Below are 26,776 nucleotides of genomic sequence, written 5' to 3'. Positions count from 1 at the left end.
TATACTTCCTACTGAAATTATGAAATAGCAAAACTCATATGCTTTACGCAGGAATATTGGAGTGTTGAATCTGGGCATGGGAAATCCTGATTTAAATATTTCCTTAAAATAATGATGCAATGAAGGCCATGACAAGTACATGCTGCATTTACACAATAAGGTAGAAAGAAAGAAACAACACCCTTAGCATGGAAGTTTCCATTTTAATGTATTTTATCTTTTGCATGTGTTTTAACTGTAGTTCCTTTTAAGTTGTGAGATGCTTTGGGTCCCAATACTGGAGGGAAAGGGGTTATAAATACAAGAGCAGAGGAGGAGAAAAAGAAAAACGAATTGAAAGATGTATAGAATAAACATATAAGCTGATCTGTAAGGAGTCCTCTTGGATTTGTTGCTAAGCCTGGAACCCCAGGTTTCAGTAATAGCCAAAGGTGCTTTCGCACAATTAAAACATGTGTGCCAGTTGCACCCTTACTTTGAGAAGCCAGACTTGACCACGGTAGTCCATGATCTTGTTACATCCCGAATAGACTACTGCAACGTGCCCTATGTGGGGTTGTCTTTGAAGACTGTTCGGAAGCAGCCAGATTGCTCACCGGAGCGATGTACAACATACAACTCTCCTGTTGCGTCAGCTCCACTGGCTGCCCAGTGGAGCACAATTCAAAGCACTGGCTTTAGCCTATAAAGCCCTAAACCATTGGTTCTCAACCTTCCTAATGCTGCGACCCCCTTAATACAGTTCTTCATGCTGTGGTGACCACCTAACCATAAAATTATTTTTGTTGCTGCTGGTGGGGTTGGGGGAGGATTGATTTTGACATTTGGGATTTATAGTTCACCTACAATCAAAGAGCATGCTGAACTCTACCAGCGATGGAATTGAACCAAACCTGGCACACAGAACTCGCATGACCAACAGAAAATACTGGAATGGTTTGGTGGGCATTGTCCTTGAGTTTGGGAATTGTAGTTCACCTACATCCAGAGAGCACTGTGGACTCAAACAATGATGGATCTGGACCAAACTATGCCTACATGTCAACACTGGTGAAATTTGGGGAAAATAGACTTGACATGTGGGAGTTGTAGTTGCTGGGATTTATTGTTCACCTACAATCAAAGAGCATTCTGAACTCCAGTAACAATGGAATTGAACCAAGCTTGGCACACAGAGTTCCCATGCCCAACAGAAAATACTGGCAGGGTTTAGTGGACATTGACCTTGAGTTTGGGAGTTGTAGTTCAACTACATCCAGAGAGCACTGTGGAATCAAACAATGATGGATCTGGACCAAACTTGGCACAAACACTCAATATGCCCACATGTCAACCCTGGTGGAATTTGGGAAAAATAGACTTGACATTTGGGAATTGTAGCTGCTGGGATTTATAGTTCACCTACAATCAAAGAGTACTCTGAACCCCACCAATGGTAGAATTGGGCCAAACTTCCCACACAGAGACCCCCATGAGCAACAGATAATACTGTGTTTTCTGATGGTCTTCGGCGACCCCTCTGACACCCCCTCGTGACCCCCCCTCCAGGGGTTCCGACCCACAGGTTGAGAAACGCTGCCCTAAATAGCTCCAGGTCAACTTACCTGTCCAAACGTATCTCTCCGTAAGAACCGGTTAGAGTGTTAAGATCTGCCGGGGAGGCCCTGCTCTCAGTCCCACCCCTTCACAAGTGTAACTGGTGGGGATGAAACACAGGTACTTCTCAGAGGTGGCCCCTTGCCTATGGAACTCCCTCCCCAGTGATGTGACTGGACCCTCCCTCCTAGTTTTCAGCGGGGGAAAGTGAAGACCTGACTATGAAATCATGCGTTTGGGTAGTGCAATATGGATTTGGAATAATGTAGCAAAATGAATTATGACTGCAAGACTAGACATCATGTTTTAACAGTTTTATGGTATGTATATGTTTTTATCTTTTGTATGATGCATTGTATTGTATATTTGTTTGAATATGCAGTATTGAATTTTGCCAAACTGTAAGCCGCTTTGAGTCCCCTTCAGGATGCGAGAGAGTGAGATAAAAATACAGTAGAGTCTCACTTATCCAAAATAAAGGCCGGCAGAACATTGGATAAGCGAAAATGTTGGATAATAAGGAGGGATTAAGAAAAAGACTATTAAATGTCAAATTATGTTATGATTTTACAAATTAAGCACCAAAACATCATATTTTACAACAAATGGACAGAAAAAGCAGTTCAATACATGGTGACGTTATGAAGTAACTACTGTATTTATGAATTTAGCACCAAAACATCGCAATGTATCGAAACAGCTGTGGATCTGGATGGGAGTCAGACTGCACTGGATAATACAGAACATTGGATGAGCAAAGGTCGGATAAACGAGACTCTACTGTACAGTAAATAAATAAATTCCAGCATGACACAGAGGACTGAGCTTGTTTGGTTGATAATCTCCCAATCCCGTCTCTTGATTATATGAAATGGCCAAACATGAAGGGGGGAAACATCATGACATAAATGAAAACTATGCATTTAAGCATGGGAAACGACAAAGCAATAAACATAGGCAAAGGGAAACCATTCCTACCTACAATGGCCAGTATAACAGCTTTAGCACACTGGATGGGCTTTGCAAATATAAACCAGTTGGATATATTCAAGAGGACTAGTTCCATCCTTGATTATACTGAAAGAAAAACCATTGAATTGACTGAGACAAGTTAAGCACAACTAACTGATGCCATATTGATTTCAGTGGGCATACTCTGACTGTCATATAATTCAGATTATCGAAGGAGATAATCCACATTATCTGCTTTGAACTGGATTATATGAGCCAATACTGCCAAATAATCCAGTTCAAAGTAGATTTTATATGACAGTGTAAATGGACCCCTACACTGCCATATAATCCACTTTCAGAATTCAGATTAACGGCATTGAAGTGGATTATATGGCAGTGTAGACTCATAGTCCAGTTCAATGTGGTTCAATCTGCATTATATCAGGCCCCATGTACACTGCCATATAGCATCCAGGTTATCTGCGTTGAACTGGATTATATGACAGTGTAGACTCATATAATCCACTCAAAGCAGATAATGTGGATTATCTGATTTTATCATCTTGATTATATAGCAGTGTAGAAGGGCCCAGAATCTACACTGACCATTATAATGCAGTTCAAAGTGGTAGTGTTGATGGGGCCTTAGTCCCAATTAAAGTAGACCCAATGAAATTAATGGGAATTAATTAAATACTAATGTTTATGTAAATGGGTCTACCTTGTATTTAACTCTATAACTGTTATTTTTATATTTAATGATTGGAAGAAGAGGAAGAAAAAAAGTTTCTTTCACTGCAGGAATTTTGGATCTTTTGAGATGTTGCCATTTCAGGTATTGGAGCAATTGCAGCCTTAAAGCACCAGTTATTAGATCAGCATTTCTCAACCTGGGGGTGGGGCCCCTGGGAGGGGGGTTGCAGGGGGGTGTCAGAGGGATCTCCAAAGACCATCAGAAAACACAGTATTTTCTGTTGGTCATGGAGGTTCTGTGTGGGAAGTTTGGCCCAATGCTAGCATTGGTGGGGTTCAGAATGCTCTTTGTAGGTAAACTATAAATATTAGCGACAACTCCCAAATATCAAGGTCTATTTTCCTCAAACTCTACCAGTGTTCTCATTTAGGAATATTGAGTATTCATACCAAGTTTGGTTCAGATTCATCATTGTTTGAGTCCACAGTATTCTCTGGATGTAGATGAACTACAACTCCAAAACTCAAGGTCTGTTGGTATTTTCTGTGTGCCAGGTTTGGTTCAATTCCATCATTGGTGGAGTTCTGAATGCTCTTTGATTGTAAGTGAAATCCCAGCAACTGGAACCCCCAAATGACAAAATCAATCCCCCTCCCAGCCCCACCAGTATTCAAATTTGGGTGTATTGAGTATTTGTGCCAAATTTGGTCCAGTGAATGAAAATACATCCTGCATATCAGATATTTATATTAAGGTTCATAACAGTAGCAAAATTACAGTTATGAAATAGCAATGAAAGTTATTTTATGTTTGGGGGTCTCCACAATATGAGGAACCATATTATGGGGCTGTGGCATTAGGAAGGTTGAGAACCACTGTATTTGATGCAACCTCCCTTTTCTCCTGACCATCTTAAGTGATGGGAGTTAGAGTTTGACAGATGTGGAACAGCATGGGTTCCTGGTCTTTCCTTTACTTTGCATTGGATCTGTGGCAATTCCAATATCAAAAGTACTTCATGTCTCTGATAGAATTGCACAGTTCCTTATTCAGCTATTTCATAAGAACAAGATTCTCACTATGGCTTCAGACATGCTGACGTTTGGCAACCTCAGGCTGTAATATTAAAAATATGCAGCTGCTCACTCAGAGCTTGACCCAGTCTCTAGGGGGATTACAGTAGAAAAAAATAAAACAAATACTAAAACAAATCCACAGCAAAAGTCATTTTGCAATACAGAGACTTCCTCCTGATATCACTGACAGGGACATCTGAGCAATTTGCATAGATGGGTGGTACAACTCTTTGGGCATTTCTAAGCACGCTGCTTAGTAGAGTAGATCCATTGCTGTTATCTCAAGTTTCAAGTGAAAGTAAAATGGGGAGAATAAGGGAGAAAAACATCCTTTTTCAGAGAAATTTCCCGTTCTGGGGTCTTGCGTGGTTTCTGGGCTGTATGGTTGTGTTCAAACAGCATTTTCTCCTGATGTTTTGCCTGCATCTGTGGCTGGCATCTTCAGTGCTTGGAAACCACACAAAACCCCAGTGATGAATCAAAGCAACCAAAAGGTTTTGTCACGCAATCATGCAATAAAAGAAAAACTACTGTTTTGTTATACCAAAACAGTCAACCCTAGATGGTAACTATGGACAGTTTGTGATCTCCATGAGCCCTTCCACACAGCCCTATATCCCAGAATAACAAGGCATAAAATCCCACATTTTCAGCTTTGAACTGGAATATATGGCAGTGTGGACCCCCTGCTTTAACTCAGTTCAAAGCAGATATTGTGGGATTTTCTGCCTTGATATTCCGGAATATAGGGCTGTGTGGAAGGGCCCCATATTGTTGGATCTGAATTTCCTTCAGTCCCAACCAATACAGTCAATAGTTAAGGAATACAGTCAGCCCTCTATATCCACACAGTCTGCACCTGCAGATTCAACCATCCATGGCTTGAAAATATATATATATTTAATTCAAACAGCAAGCCTTGATTTTTCCCATTTTATATAAAGGGTGTTATTTTACTATGCCATTGTATATAATGACTCTTGAACATCTACAGATGTTGATATCCATGGAACCAAACCAAGGGCCCACTGTATAAATGCAGGGCCCTTCAAGACAGGTCTTATATCCCAGGATCTGATCCCAGGTTTTCTGCTTTAAACTGGATTATATGAGTCCACAATGCTAGATAATCTGGGATAAACAGAAAACCTGGGACCAGATCCTGGGATATAGGGCCTGTTTGGAAGGGTCCTCAGTCTGTTTTTGCAGTAAAAACCTCACGATTGCTCTCCCCCTTGGTCCGTTGATACTATTTTCCTTTTTTACATCTATGAGCACAATGTCGGCAATTTTATTTTATTTTTCTATTTTAGAATGTTTACAAAAAGATGGACATGCTATAAAATATTTTACAGAAAAACAACTTTAGAAAGAAAATAGGGTCTTGAGTTGCATGTTCATTGCTTTTAGCATTTACTCCCCCCCCCCCCCCCAAGTGCAATGAAGGCATCCTTTGAACGTCGTATCTCAAACGTTTTTTATTCAGAATTCAGAAAGATGATGACTCAATACCTTTCCCAGTCTCCTATTTTCATGATGGTCATTCTGGTTAGGGATTATGAGTGCTGCACTCCAACTCAACTAGAACAGGGCTTTTGTGAACTTTTACCAGTCACAACCCCTTTCCCCCTATGACCCCAGGTATATAGGTATATTTTAAAAAGCATCAAAATAAAACATTTAAATTTGTAAGGCATGTTTACCTTTTTGTGAAGTACTACTGAACCATTTTCTGCAGTCCATTGTAAAACCTATTGGTGCTAACAGGTTTGTGCAAATGGGTGGCATTCAGAAACCTCTTACTGCTGCCAAATGTTTTGTGACCCCAGCATTGAGATTTTTTAAAAAAAAAACATGTCAGAAGTGGCTTGAGAAACTGGAAGTTGCTTCTGGTGTGAGAGAATTGGCTGTCTGCAGAGACTTTGCTCAAGGGACGCCTGGATGTGTTACCATCCAATGGAGACGCTTCTCTCATGTCCCTGCATAAGAAGCTGAAGCTGATAGACAGGAGCTCACCTGATTCGCTGATTTGAAGCGCTGACCTTCAGGTAAGCAGCTTGGCCGGCACAAGGCTTTAACCTATTGTGCCACCATGGCTCCTTAGCATTGAGTTAAGGGTGGCAAATTTGGGGTCGGGACCCACAGTTGAAGAAGTAGTGATCTAGAGGTCATCAGGTTAGAAGCTTACAACAATGATTAATGTTTTTAATTATTGCAAGGCTAAAGATACAGAGGGGTAAACATGTGTGTTTGTGAGGCTGAGGACACATCAATATTGTAGAATTAATGCAGTTTGACACCTCTTATACCATATCCCAATGTTATGGGATCCTGTGAGTTGGGAGACCCAAGTTCAAGTTCCTAAGGGGCCATTAAGCTCTTGATGTATGACATTGGACAAATCACTGCCTCTCAGTCAGACTTACCGTTTTTGCTGTTGTTGTTCTTGTTGTTGTTGTTGTGTGCCTCTAAGTTATTTCTGGCCTATGGCGAGCCAAAGGCAAACCTATCACAGTGTTTCCTTGGCAATATTTATTCAGAGGGGCTTTGCCTTTGTCTTCCTCTGAGACTGAGAGAGCATGACTTGCCCAAGGTAACTCAGTGAGTTTCATGGCTGAGTGAGGATTCAATTCTTGGTATCTGGAGTTGTAGTCCAATGCTTATACCACTATACCACACTAGCTCAGGATTTACCTTACAAGGTTGGAGAGGAAGTGAGCCTCTATTGTGCTCTGCTCGATTGTAAGCGTGGTAGCAACCAGTGCAGTGGTAGCACAGCGGGTTAAACCACCAATTGCAGAAAATCTTGCCAACTGGAAGACTGGCAGTTCAAGCCACAGGTTGGGGTGATCCCCTGCCATTAGCCCTAGCTCCTGCCTACCTAGCAGTTCAAAACCAATAATGTGAGTAGATCAATAGGTACTATTTTGGCAGAGAGGAAAAAGGCATCCGGCAATTAGATCAGGAAGGCATCCACAGACAATAAGCTCCTCAGCATGGAAAATGGAACAAGAGCACCTCCCCATGGCTGGGGTTGAGCACAGCCTCCAGATGCCGGAGATGGAAAGGAGGAAGCCTTTGCCTCTCTGTGTACTGTTTGTCTTTGTTGTTAATTGTATAATGTATTAAATGTTTGCCATATATGTATTATGTAATCTGCTCTGAATCCCCTTGGGGAGATAGAGCGGAATATTAAAAAGTATATTATTATTATTATTATTATTATTATTATTATTATTGTTACTTTTTGAACTCACTGAGGAAGGCAGGACAAGATGAAATAAATCAGATATCCATAGATAACAAAAATACATGCCCAAAGGGAGGTAGGGAATAATATGTAGTCATAATCCAAACCTGCAAATGTTGCAAATATAGGTGCAGGGACATATTTTGGAAGTTTCCTGTCCCCTTTAAGAATTATATATTGAAACTGCTGGCATCAAATGTACTTTCCTAAAGTTTTATCAGTTTTGTAAAACCCTGGCATGTGATTTCATAAATGCATGAACACATAAAAATATTTGCAAAATTAGCAAGGGATGGAAGAAGCTAGAAAAGTATATTTCTTTAAATTACTAATGCATCAAGTGATTCTAAAATCAGTTTCATACAAAGTGGTATCAGATTCAATTAATGTGACAACCACAAGCAACACAGTGTGAGAATCCCTATTAGTCCAAATTCAAATTAGGGTGAGCATCCCTGTCACAAGAAAAGACAAACAAATTAACTATCACCACGTCCATATGGTGCCTATTGATTTCTACATGTTCATATTTGAGAATTCCAGCATTAAATCAACTATGAAGGAACCTGTTCTCTGGGCAAGCTCTGCCTCAGCCTCCAGAATCCTATCAAGCAACCAGTTTCTTTTCTTGGAGGGATGTATAGGCCAGTAATAAGATACTGAGAGGCAGTGTGTAGCAGTGATTTCAGTATTGGACTGAAAACCAGGGTCCAAATGCTCTGTCAGCCATGAAAACTCACTGGGTGACTTTGTGCAAGCCACACTTGTCCAGCCTCAGAAGAAGGCAATGGCAAACCCCTCTCTGAACACACATTTTTCAAGAAAACTTTATGATAGGGTTTTCTAGGCTCACCATAACTCAAACATTCCTTGAAGACACACAAGATAATTGTCATTGTATGTGTAGGGCGATCTTGCATACCAAAGCACTTTCCATATCCATCTCATGTACTATTGGATTCTCCAGTATTTACTTGGAGGTGATGAACAAATTTTATCCCTGATGAAATATTTTTTTGAAATATTACAAATATTAAATATTATAATTTTAACATAATAACTGTTTGTATATTTATTTATTTTTATTTTTTCAAACCTTGTGATTGAAATATTACTACTTGATTTAAGAGAAAGGTGGAAAATAAATCTAGCTAAACATTATCTGATTTGGAAGATATCCAGTCATTCTCGTCTCATTGTGTTTTTGTTCACTAGTCATATCCCTGCAGGAGGAAACCCCATAATTTTCAATGGGTTGCTATTCCCACATAAATGTGTGTATATTTATTTATTTATTTATTTTATTTAAGACATTTATATGCTGCCCTTCTCATCCCAAAGGGGACTCAGAGTGGCTATACACACACACACACACACACACACACACACATAAATACAATATATTAAATTATTAGCATAGTACAATATCAGCACCATACATTACTGTATTGTACTACACCATTATGTTGCAATATTATTAGTAATATTACATGTAATATAAAATGTATAATTATAATATTGTAGAATAGTTTATTGATTAGCCCTTAGGCCATATCACAATAAGAAACAGAACAACAAGGCCTGACAAGACCTGATCACACTCCACGTAGAAAGTTAAAATAAGACACTTCTAATAATATAGTAAATACATATGATAAGACATGATAAAACTGATAAACTGATCAACCTGAGTATATACATCATATTTCATTATCACCCCTACAATTTACCCCAATCAGCCCTACATATGTGGTTCTCAGACGTATTGTTTTGCTTAAGTACAGAGCTGTTTTATACGTTATTTTTGGGTCTTGGCCACACATAAAATATGTTGTTCTGATGTGAGAATCCCAATACATTGTCCGTTTGATATATGGACCAAGGTATAATATTGTATTATTATTATTATTATTATTATTATTAGTAGTAGTAGTAGTAGTAGTATAGGGCTGAAGACTAAGGGTGCATCTAGACTGTAGAATAAATGCAGGTTGACCCCACTTTATCTGCTCAAGGTTATAGAATCCTTGGAGTTGAAGTTTGGTGAGGCACCAGCACTCATGGGCAGAGAAGGGTAAAGACCTTATTGAACTACCACTTCCAAAGTGGTAGTTCAATACAAAAGGCCAAAGAAGCAGATGATGAAAACAGAAGGATGGCCTGCCTCAGGGGAATGTGCTTGCTCCATCAATGTTTAACATAAAGGATCAGCCTTTGCCAGAAGGGACAGAGTTTCATCAATGCTGATGATTGTGCCATCACCACTCAAACAGGGAACTTTGAAATGGCTGAAGAGAAGGTCTCCAAAGCTTTAGCGGCTCTTACTGCCTGTTACAGGGAAAACCAGATGATTCCTAATCCATCTAAAATGCAGACGTGTGCTTTTCATTTTAAGAACAGACAAGCATCTTGAGCTCTGAGGATCACCTGCTGGAAGGTAATCCCACTGGAGCACTGCAGCACCCCAAATACCTGGGAATTACCCTTGTCCATGCTCTGACTTATAAGAAGCACTGCTTGAATATCAAGCAAAAAGTGGGTGCTAGAAATAATATCATATGAAAGCTGACTGGCACAATCTAGGGATCACAAGCAGACACGGTGAAGACATCTGCCCTCGTGCTTTACTACTCTGCTGCTGAATATGCATACCCAGTGTGGAAAACATCTCACCACATTAAAACAGTGGATGTGGCTCTTAATGAGACAGGCCACATTATCACAAGATGTCTATGCCCCACACCACTGGAGAAATTACACTGTTTAGTTGGTATTGCACCACCTGACATCCAGCCAGCAATTAAAGGACCAAGGCATTAACACCTTTGGCCCATCCTCTGTTCGGATATCAGCCAGCATGTCAACACCTTAAATGAAGAAAAAGCTCCCTAAGATCAAGAGAGATACTCACACAAACACCTCAGCAAGCAAGAGTCAAAAATTGGCAGGTTAAAACCCAGCACTTCAATCAGTGGCTGATACCAGATGAGTTACTCCCTCCTGGGCACATAGAAGAGTGGACAATCTAGAGTGAACAGGCTACGCTCTGGCACCATGAGATGCAGAGCTAACCTTAAGAAATGGGGCCACAAAGTGGAGTCCATGACATGTGAGTGTGGAGAAGATCAACCACAGACCACTTACTACAATGCAACCTGAGCCCTGCGGCATGCACAATGGAGGACCTTCTCTCAGCGACACCAGAGGCATTCCAAGTGGCCAGCTTCTGGTCAAAGGACATTCAGCATAATGTCAAGGTTTTTAAAACGTTGTGTTTTTAACTGCGTTTTAACTCAACGGTGACAAATGCATGGCAGGAAAAACGAAATGCAAAGATACAAAATGGGGGACGCCTGGCTCGAGAGCAGTATGTGTGAAAAAGATCTTGGAGTCCTCATGGACAACAAGTTAAACATGAGCCAACAATGTGATGTGGTGGCAAAAAAAGCCAATGGGATTTTGGCCTGCATCAATAGGAGCATAGTGTCCAGATCTAGGGAAGTAATGTTACCCCTCTATTCTGCTCTGGTTAGACCACATCTGGAATATTGTGTCCAATTCTGGGCACCACAATTCAAGAGAGATATTGACAAACTGGAATGTGTCCAGAGGAGGGTGACTAAAATGATCAAGGGTCTGGAGAACAAGCCCTATGAGGAGCGGCTTAAGGAGCTGGAGAAGAGAAGGCTGAGAGGAGATATGATAGCCATGTATAAATATGTGAGAGGAAGCCACAGGGAGGAGGGAGCAAGCTTGTTTTCTGCTTCCCTGGAGACTAGGACGCGGAACAATGGCTTCAAACTATAAGAGAGAAGATTCCATCTGAACACGAGGAAGAACTTCCTGACTGTGAGAGCCGTTCAGCAGTGGAACTCTCTGCCCCGGAGTGTGGTGCAGGCTCCTTCTTTGGAAGCTTTTAAACAGAGGCTGGGTGGCTATCTGTCAGGGGTGATTTGAATGCAATATTCCTGCTTCTTGGCAGGGGGTTGGACTGGATGGCCCATGAGGTCTCTTCCAACTCTTTGATTCTATGATTCTATGATTCAACTTGCTTGTGACACGATAAATAAATAAAGTGCCATTAATTCAACAGTGCAGATGCACTCTGAGAGAAGTTCATTAATTAATGTTTTTATTTCGTTTATTGGTGGTAAGATCTCCAGCTATTCCCTCTCTACACACATTTTTCCCCCTCCTTTTTTCACACAAAGGGAAAAGCAATGTATTGATCCTTCCTTCCGTCTTCCATGAGTCACAGCAGCATCTCCTGCAACTTCACTTCTGGAGAGCCAAGTCGATTGAAACCAACGGGCCCGGACTTCTCTAGTGACCTCAGCAGATTTCCCAGCACAGCTGCCTAATAAGCAAGCACCCGTCCCTTGCAATGGAGATGGGGCGGGGGGAGACTTACTTTTTTCATCACCCGGGATTTTCCTCCTAGCAGTAGCCCTATCAAATAAATAGGGTCAGAGATGCCCTACAACTCACTCAGCCTTCTGGTCCCACAAACCACTCAGGGCAAAGAAAAACCAAGGCAAACCCAAAGCCTGAAAAGACACCATGCGCGCTCTGCTCTCCGCATGTAAGTTGGGAGAACTTGGCGCACGGGCTCTCCAAGGACGCGCCTCCAACTTTGGACGCAGAAGTTCAGCATTCATCTTCTCTCTCTCTCTCTTTTTTCCCCCTATCAGGCTTCTGCTTCTGGGCGAGCGCTGCCCTTCTGCTCCGTGTGGACTCGTTCCCCGTGGGCGACTCTTCTGGGGAGGACGAATTAGGAGACGAGCCCCAGGGATATTCACCGCGGCGCGCTTGCACTGGTTTGGTTTGGGGACTCCACTCCACAGCCTCCGGGTGGAAAGACCAGGTGAGATCGCGGTGAAATCCGAGTGCCTCCTACACTGTGAAGGGTCTGGTGCGACTGCCATCTCCCCTGGCTCCCCTGTAACGCCAGAACTCGTTACTTTTTATTTCAAAACGCAAGGAGACACTACTAAACGCGGGGACGCAGAAGCCAACTTTCTCTGCATGGTGCGCCTTTGGCTACTTTACCCAAACTGGTTCTACACTGAGCATATAATGCAGTTTGAAATACATTGAACTGGATTATATGGTCAGTATAGAGCTGTAGTTTGAACTGCATTACATGCTCAGTGTAGAACCAGCCCCAAACTTGGACTTTGGGAAGTTATCAAGAAAGGGGGTTCATCCCTCCCAAAATGCAATCCTAGACTTTTTTTCCCTATGTCAGGAGCAACTTAAGAAACTGCAAGTCGCTTCTGGTGTGAAAGAATTGGCCGTCTGCAAAGACGTTGCCCAGGGGCGCCCAGATGTTTTGATGTTTGACCATCCTTGTGGGAGGCTTCTCTCATGTCCCCACATGGGGAGCGGGAGCTGACAGAGGGAGCTCATCCACACTCTCCTCGGATTTGAACCTGCAACCTATCAGTCTTCAGACCTGCCGGCACAAGGGTTTAACCCACTGCACCACCGTATGCGCCCAGACTGTGCAAATAGGACACTTAAGATACAGAGCCGCCTTAGATGACCACAAGCTGATGTTTGAGGTGACTGGTTCAGCAGGATGGTATGGGTCAAGGTATTCTTCTCCCAAAGATGAAAATACAGACAAGGCGGGGAGTGTAAGGGGTAAGGATAAGAGGTGAACCTGTGATCAGCATCAGGATTTAGGGCAGTGTTTCTCAACCTGAGGGTTGGGACCTCTGGGAGGTTGTGAGGGGGGTTTCAGAGGGGCTGCCAAAAACCATCGGAAAACATATATTTTGGATGGTCTTAGGAGCCCCTTTGACAGCAACTGCAATTCCCAAATGACAAAATCAATCCCCCCGACCCCAGCAGTATTCACATTTTGACATATAAGGTATTTGTGCCATATTTGGGTTCACAGTGCTCAAAGGAAGGTGAACTACACCTCCCCTAAATCATTGTCAATTCCTTCCAAATCTCTCCAGTATTTGTTGGTCATGGGGGTTCTGTGTGGGAAGTTTGGCCCAATTCTATTATTGGTGGGGTTCAAGGAGCTCTTTGATTGTAGGTGAACTCCACCAGTGTTCACATTTGGACATATCGAGTATTTGTGCCAAGTTTGATCCAGATCCATCATTGTTTGAGTTCACAGTGCTCTTTGGATGGAGGTGAACTACAACTCCAAAACTCAAGGTCAATGCCCACCAAACCCTTCCAGTATTTTCTGTTGGTCGTGGGAGTTCTGTGTGCTAATTTCAGTTCAATTCCATCATTGGTGGAGTCCAGAATGCTCTTTGATTGTAGGTGAACTATAAACCCCAGCAACTACAACTCCCAAATGACAAATGAAGCCAGGTTATTAACAGGTGCTGGACCCAGGGAGCATATTACTCCCCTGCTAAAGCACCTGCACTGGCTGGAAATTCCTTTCCGGGTCCAATTCAAGGTGCTGGTTCAGGTTCTACTTAGCTATCTGACCGCATCTCCTCATACCAACCTGCCCAAATGCTAAGATCTTCTAGCAAGACCCTCCTCTTGTTGCTGCCACTATAGCGCAAATGCAGTTGACGGAGATGAGAGAGAGGGCCTTCTCAGTGGCTCCTCCAACTCTTTGGAACTCCCTCCTCATGGAGGTTGAAACAGCCCCTTCCCTGACATCTTTTAAAAAGCAACTAAAGACCTTCCTATTTGCACAAGCTTTGATGAAGACACTTAGCTGTAATGATAAAAAGGCTAACGTTTATTGAGTTGTGCTAATGTTTACCAACTGTCTTGTTGAGTTGCCTGCAACTGCCTTGAGTTGCTGAAACCGCCTTGGGTCACCGAAAGGCTGAGAAAGGCGGTATACAAATACAGCAAATAAATAAACAAAAAAATGTATTAGACAAATGTTTTTAAACATGTTTATTTATTTCTTATTGTTAATTTGTTTTTGTCGGTATTGTTTTACATATGCATATTGTTTTGAGTTGTTTTTTATATAATATTGTAAGCTGCTTTAGGTTCTGTTTAGGGAGAAAAGCAGGATATAAATAAAGATTCATTATATTATATTATATTATATTATATTATATTATATTATATTATATTATATTATATTATTATAATGGGGCTGAATGCATATAGCAATGTCATGTAGACATTGTACAAGAAAGATTTCCACTTACAAGTGGTTTAAAATTGTTTCCATATAATTGAGAAGCATAGAGATTTTACTTTAGAATCCTATAAGGATATGTTAAACTGAAGTTGCAGTTCCGATAAATGTGTCCCACTTGGCTTCATGCCTAATTATTCAGAAACTCACAGCTAAATATTGTGTTGGGAAGTCCTTTATTACTCCAAATGGACAACTAGCACTTCATTACCAGATAATGCCAATCATCTTTTGGGAGAAGATTAAGAAGTCAGAACATCCTCACTGACTATATTTATTGACTGAAGAAGAGGGGATTCCTCCCTTACTAAATGCTGTTTGCATACTCAGTGCTGAAACAAATTAACATTCATATTGAAACCAGCCCTCGTGAATACCTTTTGCAAAAAAAAAAAAAAAAAAAAAAAAGCACTTAAAAAGGATTGTATAGTGAAAATGATTCTCAGATATGAAACCTCATGCTCACATTTTGGAAATTGGGAAATTTCAAGATTTGCTTCTAAACAAATCAAAATTTCAAAATACAGGGCAATGACTCAGTTCATGCAGCAAATGTTCACCATGCATACTGATGTTTTAATACATAACACCAAAGTTATTCCAGATCAAAGGTCTAATTGAATTTTTTATTATGTTTTGTTTTCCTAGCTCTGTAAGGAGCAAAATGCATGTAGAGGTAGCATGGAAATGCTGGTCCAAAATAATCTCCACCTTCCGAAGATCACTCCAGAAGATGGATGTTCTTACACAGGATTCCAAAAGGCAAGAAGATTGTATTTATTTGTATTGGAAGAATGTAACTTTCTAGCCAGCGTTTAAGTTTGAAATGTTAACAGTCTTCCCTCCAAATTTGCGTTTTTGACTGTTTGAGCATTTGATTATTTATGGATTGGTTCTCTATGTCCTGTGGAGTGACTCTATTATCTACTTCCTGTGGTCATGCTGGAGGACCTAGAGATTTCTAGAGAACACCTCTCTAGGAATCTCTAGGTTCTCCAGTACGATTCTGTGGGCAACCTCAATCAGACTTATGCTGGAAATTCCTCTCGTTAAAAAAAAAATGCAACTTCTCAGTTTTTAACTTTCAAAGGAGTGCTATACCTCTAACCCCAGTGAATGCAGAGTGTTGACAATATTTTGGCAAATAGGTATTGCTAACTTTTAAAAAAATAGGATTAATAAGGAAATGACACCATACATTTTTTAAAAATCCTGTTGAAATGCCCTTACAATGTATATTGAGAAATCCTCTTTCAAGGCAACTGTAAATATAGCTAGAAAACATGCTTGTCGCCAGTACGTATCTTTCCAAATATAAGTAATTTGGTTCTTATTGCTTTTGAAATGTAAAATCATTGTGCCCCCATTACCAAAAATGCAACTTGTTTCAGCTAATATTCCAGAAGAATAATTATTCCTTTTTCCACTTCAGGAGACATGTTTGAGAAGACTTTCAAGTGGCCTTTATGCTTATCAAGCATACCTGGAATACATAGATGATACTTTTAGCAAGTCTATACAGAGGAGTGGATCTCTGTGGCCCAGAACACAGCAACTAGCGGATATCTTGAAATCAATGGTAAGCAATGTGTTGTCGAAGGCTTTAATGGCCGGAATCACTGGGTTGCTGTGAGTTTTCCAGGCTGTATGGCCATGTTCCTGAAGCATTCTCTCCTGACGTTTTGCCCACTTCAGTGGCAGGCATCCTCAAAGGTTGCGAGGCCTGTTGGAAACTAGGCAAGTGAGGTTTATATATCTGTGGAATGTCCAGAGTGGTAGAAAGAACTCTTGTCTGTTGGAGGCAAGCGTGATTGTTGCAATTGGCCACCTTGATTTGCATTAGCATTGAATGCATTTATTTTCCTGAATTATAGTAAGGACCCAGATCCATCAGGGGTATGTTCCCAGATGGACTGCAGTTACATGAAACTGTGGATATGACATGCCACCACTGAATTAACCCCATTTCCGGCCCCAGCAAACTACAGAGTTGCATTGGAGAACCTAGAGATTTCTAAAGTACTATTCTCTCTAGGAATTGTTAGGTCCTCCAACACAAGTCTATGGTAACCTCCTGGCATAATTATAGAGGTCTTAATATATGTTCTATATTTCTGCTGTAATAGTTCTCAATTAGTACAGGTAAACTAAATGAAAACTATAATTACAGCATAAAAATGAATCTATTAAAAACAAATTAAGAAAATTAAGAAATAACATTCTCACTTCAACAAATTAGCTTAAAGCCTGTTTGAAAAGAAACATCTTTGCTACCATCAAGACATTTAAAAAAACAAACAAAATATGAAGTTTTTGTTGGAGTAGGACAAAAAACGAGATATATGCATTTAGTGGCAGTTTCTGTATTAATGAAAAAGTGCCCTACACGAGGTTTTAATCCTAACTTTAATCACACCTTCAAAATGTTGACTCAAAATGCAATGGCAATATTAACCATTCTGTGTCTCTTAACTATTTGGAGAAAGAACAGAGGCATAAAGGAAGGGTTAGAAAGTGATTCTTTTTCTTTCTTTTTTTGTCATGTCAGGAGTGACTCCTGATGTGAGAGAATTGGCCGTCTGCAAGGACGTTGCCCAGGGGACGCCTGGATGAGTTTAATGTTTTTATCATCCTTGTGGGAGGCTTCTCTCATGTCCCCACATGAGGAGCTGGAGCTGATAGAGGAAGCTCACCCGCCTCTTCCCGGATTCGAACCTGCGACCTGTTGGTCTTCAGTCCTGCCGGCACAGGGGTTTAACCCACTGCGCCACTGAACAGGGATCTACCAAATGCCAAAAATAGGATTACATGGGGGGGGGGGGGTGTTAATGGTGAAACTGTGCCAGACCAGCAGAACAAAGTGCCAGTTCTAGATAAAATGAAAATGTACCATGATAGAGTTCAAATACCTCTGTAATCTGAAAATTTTATCCACCTCTTCCCTGTAAATGAGTGTAATACATTTGCAGTTGAACAATATTTTTAAAAGACTTTTTTTGAATTTCTAACTTTCACTTTCCCTAACAGATGAACAATCCTGATGTTGTAACTATGCCGCCTCCTATTACTCAAGATATGATTTCAGTAAAACTACGTGAACAAAAAGCTTGGAATGTAACAGTTATCAAGTTCCTTATACTTCAAGATTTTATCTCATTACTGGAGAAAACTGAAAGAGCTTTTTGCCATTTATGAATGGCCAGGATTTTTCTGAATGCTTGAAATCAGGCACATCAGTTCTGAAAATCTGTGTGGTAAAACACATGGCATTGCTGTTCTCTTGAAGAACCTTTTATTCTATATAACAGAGGTTTTGTTCTCTTTGAGAACCTGTTCCTCTTTATGGAGGTGATATTTATAAATCTATTGATAATATTTAATGTATTTATTGAATTTTTAAATATATATATATGTTCAGGCTTTGTAATAATTTAAAATAGTATTGTCTAATTGATTTCGGTATCCAAGAGATTATTTAACTTGAAAATATGGCAAAGGAATGTATATCTATTTTATTTTATAATATTTAAAATAATTATAATAAAATATTTTAATACAAAATTGTGTCCTTAGTTCCTTGTAGTCTTACTGTGCTACCATTCTAGTATGATAATTTACTTCAGATCATTATTCATTTTAGTAGATCAAGATGTTTTTAAGCACCAGGTCTATAGTTGTCTGAAAGAAGCACTCATTTTAAGAATGCTTTAGAAAATGCCACCATCTTCTCAAATGATTTCTGGGAACCTGCAAAATATGTTTGCATGCTACATTGATCAGCTAAATAAAACCATAAAGGCAGTGACAAACTGCTTCCAACTCAAGACATCATAATGGTGACAACTGGAAGGCGCCCATTCTGTAATGTTTCTTGATTGGTCTATCAGGAAACCTTTAAGGACAGAAAGCTTGCCTACCTCGTTCTAAAAGAACCAATCCAATCCAAGAAGCCACTGCAAGACTTTGTCCGAACTAGGAAGCTACTCTTAGTATGTGTGTTTTAGCAATCGGATAACTTACTCCTGTTTATTTAAGGCAGCACAAAAGAAGACATGTCACCAGAGCAGCAATGAGTGTTTTCAAGTATGATGGCAGATAGAAGGAAAAGGAACAAAATCCTACCAGCTCATTGCACTATATCAGTGGTTCCTAACCTGTGAGCCGCAAAACACCAGTGGGCCGTGAGGACAAAAATCTGGTCCGCGAGCCTCCTTCCTCTATATTTTATTTCCGTTCCTTTTGCAGTGCCTGCCACTCTTGTTGACCATGGCATATGTTCTGTATCAGAAACTAGAGCTGTTGTGGTCTATCCGGTGCAATTTTCTGAATCAGCACCCCAAGTCGAATCTAAAGTTGACCAAAAACTGATTCACAACCCTTTTGGTTTTAATGTTGGAGAGTGGTCCCTGGTCAAAGTGGTCCCTGGTCAAAAAAAGGCGGGGAACCACTGCACTATATAGACAGGAGGCCAAGAGCCATTTGAAACTGTTGCAAGATATAATTTTTTTGTTGGAAGCATTCCTGCAACAGATGGGTTGTAGGTAGCATGACCGCAAAACGACATCTACAGATTTCTAAATAACCATGTCCAACTCTGTTCAGTTTGGACCCCCAACCCCCCATCCACAAGGGCATTCACCATGTGACAACAAGAAAGCTTGGTTCCTGCACCAGCTTCAAGACTGCTGCAATAAATGAAGCATAGAAAGGGTCCAACAGAAATGCACTTACTCTTTTATGACCCCACTGCAGAAGAAAGGGGCAATTTCAGGAGAGACAGCAGGTCCTATTTATTTCCCCCAGCTAGACTTCTACCTTTTGGCTTTTTGTTAACTGTTATCATAGAAATAGACTTGGTGACCAACAGGAAGACCAAGCAGCTAATTCCAAATCTTAGAGCACTGTGTTTTTATAGGCTGATTTGCACAGAACCACTTGGTGAAACAGCAACTGATAACACTGACCAATGCACATTTTGGTGCCTCAAATGTTAGACCTGTTTGTGAGTATATTTGACCTCCTGATTAAAAAAAATAGCCCATTTTCCCCTATCAGCTCTAGTTTTCGAGATACAGAACATATGCCATCTACCAGTTACCATCTCCTCACTCATAAAAAATCATGATAACCATATCTAAGAAAGTAGAGCTGATGCTGTCTGTTCAACGCAACTTTCTGAATCAGCGTCCCAAATAACCCGCAGGAACAGGCCTAAATCCCGAGACATCAAGGAATTTTGTTTTTGTTGGGCTATGTAATCAGAAACAAAAAGCTTTCCTTCTTCCATGGACCAAAATGGCACTCAAAGGCTCAGTGTTCAATGAATTGAGGATGACCCATTTCTATAAGGACTCTTCTCCCTCCAGTGTCCTGAAGGAGATCTTCATTCAATGCCTCACCTGGTTTCCCTAGATCTCTTAGCGTGGACGGCAATCCCTCAAAAATGTATGGTATCAACAACCTATTGATGAGATCAGATTTCAGTACTTATTCAGTTTTGAGATGGTGTTCCATTCTATATTTCCAATTAAGCTAACTCAAAGAGATCTGAGATAATAATAATAATGCTTAGAGGATCTTGAGGGAAGTAGAAACATTAAACACAAATTGTGATTTTATGGCCATTCAGTTTTACTTTAGAATTTTCCAAGATAAGATCCTGCCAACCTCATGACTGAAATGAAATCTGAACAATATATATGGTTCCTAATGACTGAAACAATGAAATCCCTCAGTCTAGAAACATTGGGCAGGAGATACCATGTCATAACTTGGAAAAAATGTTTTAATTCACTCAAAAAAAATCAGACTAAATATTTATTCAAATAAAAGTCATTGTAACAAATAAATTAGATTGACAGAATTTTCACTGTGTTGTTAAATACATTCTATACAGCCAGGAAACAACTGGCCAGTAGCACAGTGTCATAACACGTCTCCTTTCCAGCCTCTGGAATGTACACATCTTCAACAGCCACTTCCAATTGGTTAAATTGTTCAGCCCCAAAGCAGACTAAGAAAATGTGGTTAAGGAAGAAGAAAAGAAGAAGAGTATTATTAGCAACATCTCTACTGTAGGAAGCAGCAGTACAGTTTAAAATAAATTAGAGCATGGGTCATTAATAGTGCAATGCATTTGAGTACTACTATGGTTTACAATCAGGACAGGCTTCCAGTCATTCTTATGCTGTAATTCTAAGTAGCCCTCACCAATGGCTATGCTGGCTGAGTTAATGAAGGCTGAAGTTCTATTACATCCTGAGGACCACAGTCTCTTTGCCCGAGTTTTAATATGTTCTCTACACTACTAAAATACTAACAGTGCATTAACCTTGGGAGAACTTCACATTCCACAATATCTTGTATCTTATGAATACAACCTGATTAAGTTCCACAATATTACCTTAGAATTGCAGTGACAATGTCCTACCCATTTACTTTTTGGTTATTCAAATATCACCACAAAAACTAAAAGCGAAGATCACATCAAATTTACATCTCTGTCCTCCAACTGAATGAATTTTTGGATATCCCAAAGCCTGAGAAAAATATGAAAACGGAAACCAGCATGATATAGAGGTTTGAGCCTTGAACTGACTCTGGAGATCATAATTTGAATTTCTGATCAGTCATGGAAACCCAGCAGTTGCCATGACTAAGAGTAGTACACGTTTAAATTAAGAAAGAACCTTTAGGTTTTTACCAATGTATGTTATATATGTGTTTATGCATATATACAACTGTTTATATAACTGTTTGTTGAATTTTATTATTGTTTATCTTATATGAGTGGTATTTTTGCTGTATGCACTTCATTCAGGAACCCATTTATATTATATTACACTGTTTTAAATTACAAACCCTATACACATTTTCCTGGAATTAAGCCCTACTGTGATGTTAATATACTTAATATGCACAGTATGACTTCATACTTGGGAAAAGTAGATGTATACAAGCAAAAACATACAGGCATGTGACAAGATATAGAATTGAATAGATTAATCACATGCAATTAAAAAAAACAGACAATGGGATTTAACATGACACTTTAATTTCAGAACACAAAATGCCTGCCAGGGAACAGGAAAGCTGTAGAGTATTGAAACGTAACATTTAATACAAACTGCCAGATCTCAGGAGTATTCATACAACAAAGTGCCACATAAAATGTGACTGGTGACAAATGCAAAGAAAATTAATGAAAAGCTTCAATTGTTCGTTGCACTGCTAAAATAATTTTAAAATAAAGGAAATGTCTTTTGTTTGCTAAAGTGAACTTCAAGCAAGATATCAGCTTTACAATGGACAAATCCATTGGTAACTTTCATTTCTAAGAATGGAAGAGGTCTCAAGGCTCGTTTTCCTAAGTTCTTGCTGTCTACCTCATTAACTCATTAACATTTAAGCTTCTTTATTGTGCATGTGATCAAATCCTTATCAGTACCATCAGGCAACAAGAAAGCAAGCAAGACAAATTTCCATTTTCTGAATATATCCAAATTACAACCCAATAAATTGGGTTTCTAAACCAGTGGTAAGCAAGGTATAACCCTGCAGGTATTAGTGGACTGCAGTTTGAGTGACCTTAGCCAACATAAATGACAATTATGAATATTGGGAGTTCTAATCTAACAACACCGGGAGGAATATATTTGCCTACACCCAGAATAAACCATAATGTCCTACACCTTACCTGAGGGGGCTACTGGAATTTTAATGCTGCAATTTAAATCTTCTAGTATGCTGTAAGATTATGATTTCAAAATTATCTCCTAGGAAACAAATCTGTCAGCTCAATGGAACTTACTTCCAAATAATCAGGTACATTAGAGGTGTATCCAACTAAATATATTCACATGCAATCCATGGATTTAGTCTTCCAGATTTTGATGAACTTGTACTCATATCATACCTCACCACTGACCATGCTGACCATGGCTGAATGGAAGTACAGTTCAATAACATCTGACAGATTAGATTCCCCAGCTTTGAAATCTATAGTTTAAGACCCAAAAGTGTCATCTCTAAACAATTCACAAAATAATATTATCCATTGTTTTCTTGAGCATTCATCATGGTTAAAGAACTATTGATAACTGAACACATACCTTAAAAGGGTTGGCTCAGGCATTCCAGGATCTGCACCCCTCTTAAAACCTGGTTAAAACAATACAAAATCATGACAAATGTAATGAGTATTTTAATAATACAATGAAAATATTACTTTTTTAGTAATATATGCATTTTCCGAAATATTGCTCAGAAAAAAAGGAAGAAAACCAGACCTCAAATCTACAGAAAGGTTTCTATGGTGAGGGCCATTACTGAAGAGAAAAAATATATTTTACACCATGGTAAAACATATTCAGCAGTTGATAGGGTCTAATAGAGCCGATGAAATGAAGTCATCACTAGAATGAGCATCATCAATGGAACACATATTAAGGTAACCTACATCAACTCTGATGACTGCAGGAGAATAATGCTACCCAACACCTCAGCATCACTGCCGAGTTTGAGATCAAGAGCAGGTCTTTCTCAAAAAGACAAAAAACAAAAGCTAGGAAACTCTAATTCCTAGTATCCCCCAGCACAGCTGATTTGGAAGGGGGGGGGGGTTGCTAGTAATTGAAGTTCAGATATGCAACTTCTCTGAACTTTGTTTTATTGAATGGTTTTAAATCTTGAGTTAAGTCTTGATTGTCCACAACAACAAAATATGCAGGCAGTCCCCGAGATACAAGCATCCAACTTACATACAACTCATAATTAAGAACAGGAATGAGACAACAGGAAGGGAAAGAAATCTACCCCTCAGAAGGGAAATTCACTCCAGAAAGAGGGAAAGGTGTCTCCACTGAAGCTTTATCACCAATACTTGTATACACAAGACAAATTTTTCAAAATCCAATTATTGCAGGGACAGAAAGTGAGGTGAATTCTTCTGAAAAGAGGCACAGACAAGCAAAAAAAAAAAAAAAAAAAAACACCACCACAGGGGTATTAACCCTTCCCTATGCTATTCAAAGTGCCCCCACCCCTCTCTATCCATATACATCTATATCTCTATCTGGAATTACACTTCAAAATGTCCCTGTTCTGACTTACATACAAATTCCACTTAAGAACAAACCTACAGAACCTATCTTGTTTGTAATTTGGGGACTACCTATATTTGAAAGATGTTGCGATAAAGGTTAAGAATGTCTGCTCTATAGGATAATATCACAATGTCACAGTTAAGACACTCTCAAGGTATACTACCCATGTTCACAATGAAGCACAAAGATGTCATATACATTTTAACTACTGAAATCACATTGCTCCTTGTACACAATGAGATACCAAGAGAAGTCATATATAGAGAATAGAATTAATAATTGTAGTCACATGAAAATTTAGGGGAACAGAAGTATACTCAACAAAATTAGGAAGACTGGGGAAATCCCAATAAAGAACATCCTGACAACTACATGCACCCCCAGTAAACCTCCTATTACTCAAATCTGACAAATGCACTTCTCCAGCAAGCCATTTTAGTCATGTTCATCTTTTATGACAACAATAAATAACTTAAAATTCCAGCTGTCTACAAAATACATAACTTAGCAAGGTAAAAAACATACTACCATTTATTTAAATCAGCCATGCAATTAACCTTCATAGACACTGATTCATTCAGTTTTGAGTTCTGCCTCTTCCAAAACTCCCACTAGTTATTTACCAACTATGGACAAGCAGATGTTGAATTTTGATATAAATCTGACCCTTGCAATATCACGAAGAACTGTCTGTCCCCCTTTCTGTAACATGCACCCCTGGAAAGGAAATGGAACGTCTCTTTAGACCTTGTTAGCTTTTGATATTAAAAAAAAACAGATTAAAAAGGTAAGATGTATCCTTCAAAAGAATAAAGGGTGGCAGATTCTAACATCTGGCATGTGAGAAATGTTTGCACATGTTTATTTAAATACTACTTTTTATATTACTTGAATTACGGTAGCAAGTACTGTATTTGACAGAAAACTCCACTGACTTCAGAAAGAGTAGCATCTAAAGAAACATGCATATGATTGAGCTGCAACTATAACTGAGTAGGGAGGAAAATTAGGGACTATCACACTTGAATAACAACTCATTGCTGGTCAAAGATGTTCCTGCATTGTCATTTGAGGAACATCTTAGGCAGAATGGCCATCGCAGAGTAATTTTAATTCAAATCTCGGCAAGCCTGGCTGATTCCACCCAACCACCGTTTGGGGAGAAAGAATACACAACTGAGGCTTGTAACTGATAGAAGGTCAATAAGGGAAAGATGGTGTAGATATTGGAAAATCTGTAATATTGGTAACACAGTCAACTAGGGAAAGAACTGAATAGGGTTTTAGCAGATATGAAGACGATTAAATCGGGGTTATGTACTATCTTCTTAGTATACTTGTTCATTTTTAATCTTTTTTACAACTGCTACTGTTAAATTTTGACAGTCTGGTGGTCATGCTTATCACAGTGAACCCTCATAATACATCTACTGCTCTACACAGTATCTAGTCCAGGAAGAAATTTTGAGATAAGGGGGCAAGGTGAATATTCGCAATCGCTTTTTTTTTTTGGTCATGTCAGAAGTCGCTTCTGGTGTGAGAGAATTGACCGTCTGCAAGGATGTTGCCCAGGGGACGCCTGGATGATTTTGATGGGTTTTTTTTTCATTCTTGTGGGAGGCTTCTCTCATGTCCCCGCATGAGGAGCTGGAGCTGATAGAGGGAGCTCATCCGCCTCTCCCCGGATTCGAACCTGCGACCTGTTGGTCTTCAGTCCTGCTGGCACAGGGGTTTAACCCACTGCGCCACGGGGGGCTCCTTTTGCAATTGATAATAGATTGTAAATACTCCCTCGGGTTACAGGGAATTCATGCTAAGAAACCCTGTCTTAGGCTATCAAACAGCTAACTAGGAGAATTTGCAGAAATGTGCAACTATGGCTTCCAAGTGTCCCTTCTGTCAATGAACACTTCTCATTACAAATGACCTTTCCAGTTACGGATACATAGAACAAGAGGACAGGAACCATTTGAATCAAATCAAATGCCTGGATAATACAATGGCCAACCAAATACCCATAAACAGAACAAGAACATGACATTAACTCGACAAGTTATTAATTTGTACATTTCCTCTAACTTGTTTAGGAATACGCTTTTGTGAAATAATTAGGCGATGGATTTCCCACTGCCACATTAACAAAAGCATAAGCCCTGCTGGATCAGGCACAGGCATGTAGCCGGGGGGGGGGAGGGCCTTGAGGAGCTTCACCCCCCCCCCCCCGAAATTCTCATGGTGGTTCGCGAAAAGGACTTACTGGGACATTATTTATTCATATCATGATCTGATCACCATACTCAATATATCCCATATGAATGGGGGTATTGGGGTAATGATACAAAAGGTTTGCTAGAGTAGACCCTCTTTCACTCAGACTCAGCCCCCCCCCCCGAAACTCAGCCCCCCCAACCCCCCCTGAAAAAAATTTAGCCCCCCCCCCCCGAAACGAAATCCTGGCTACGGGCCTGATCAGGCAAAAATATATTTGAACTGAAGAAAATGTATAACAGGCAGACTGTATAATTTCTTTTAAGAGTCAGCAGAAAGTGGATATTTCTGGAGAATAGCTGGGAATAGCAAAGAAGAAAAAAGGAGGTCTTGGGGGTACAGTGGGTGAATGATTTGTTTGGTTTGCAAAATACCAAGGCCCTCAAGAAGCCAGGGCCTTTTCAGAGCATCAGACCTTTTAGGCTTGAAAGGAAGTTGACAACCCTCACTATGGACCTCTATGGAGGGAAAGTGTATGGAATTTTTCCAAGGGTGTGCTATGACTGTCCTCAGTTCTTTTTTCTATATACAAAAGAAATGGAGGAGATGAAATGAGGTAGTACCTTTAAGATAATTTATTTTAGCATGAACTTTCACATGTTTCAATAATTTATGAAAGTTTCTGCTAAAATAATCCACCTGCGAGATTCCTCCTCACTCTCATTCTATTGTGGACTGGTCAGTTAATCTAGA

General features: G+C 39.8%; 2 protein-coding genes across 2 annotated transcripts in view; one reads left to right on the top strand and one right to left on the bottom strand.

Annotated features, from left to right (window-relative positions):
* The first annotated feature begins 12,130 nt into the window (after positions 1-12,130).
* On the top strand, positions 12,131-17,933 carry IL6 (interleukin 6). The gene is given in 5 exon segments (XM_060782850.2): positions 12,131-12,152; positions 12,262-12,434; positions 15,360-15,473; positions 16,144-16,290; positions 17,739-17,933. Coding segments are annotated over 5 exon segments (651 nt in total).
* A 2,582-nt stretch (positions 17,934-20,515) lies between these two features.
* TOMM7 (translocase of outer mitochondrial membrane 7) overlaps positions 20,516-26,776 on the bottom strand; it is a 9,847-nt gene continuing 3,586 nt past the window's right edge. The window contains exons 2-3 of the mRNA XM_060782102.2: positions 22,823-22,871; positions 20,516-20,724 (exon numbers count right to left, since the gene is read on the bottom strand). Of these exons, the coding sequence (XP_060638085.2) occupies positions 20,709-20,724; positions 22,823-22,871 (65 nt within the window). The 3' untranslated portion in view covers positions 20,516-20,708. The remainder of the gene's footprint in view (positions 20,725-22,822; positions 22,872-26,776) is intronic.

Source organism: Anolis sagrei, chromosome 6 (genome assembly GCF_037176765.1).
Source record: "Anolis sagrei isolate rAnoSag1 chromosome 6, rAnoSag1.mat, whole genome shotgun sequence".
Taxonomy (NCBI): Eukaryota; Metazoa; Chordata; class Lepidosauria; order Squamata; family Dactyloidae; genus Anolis; species Anolis sagrei.
The sequence above is the reverse complement of the archived record's forward strand: the minus strand, read 5'-3'. Positions and strand labels throughout refer to the sequence as shown.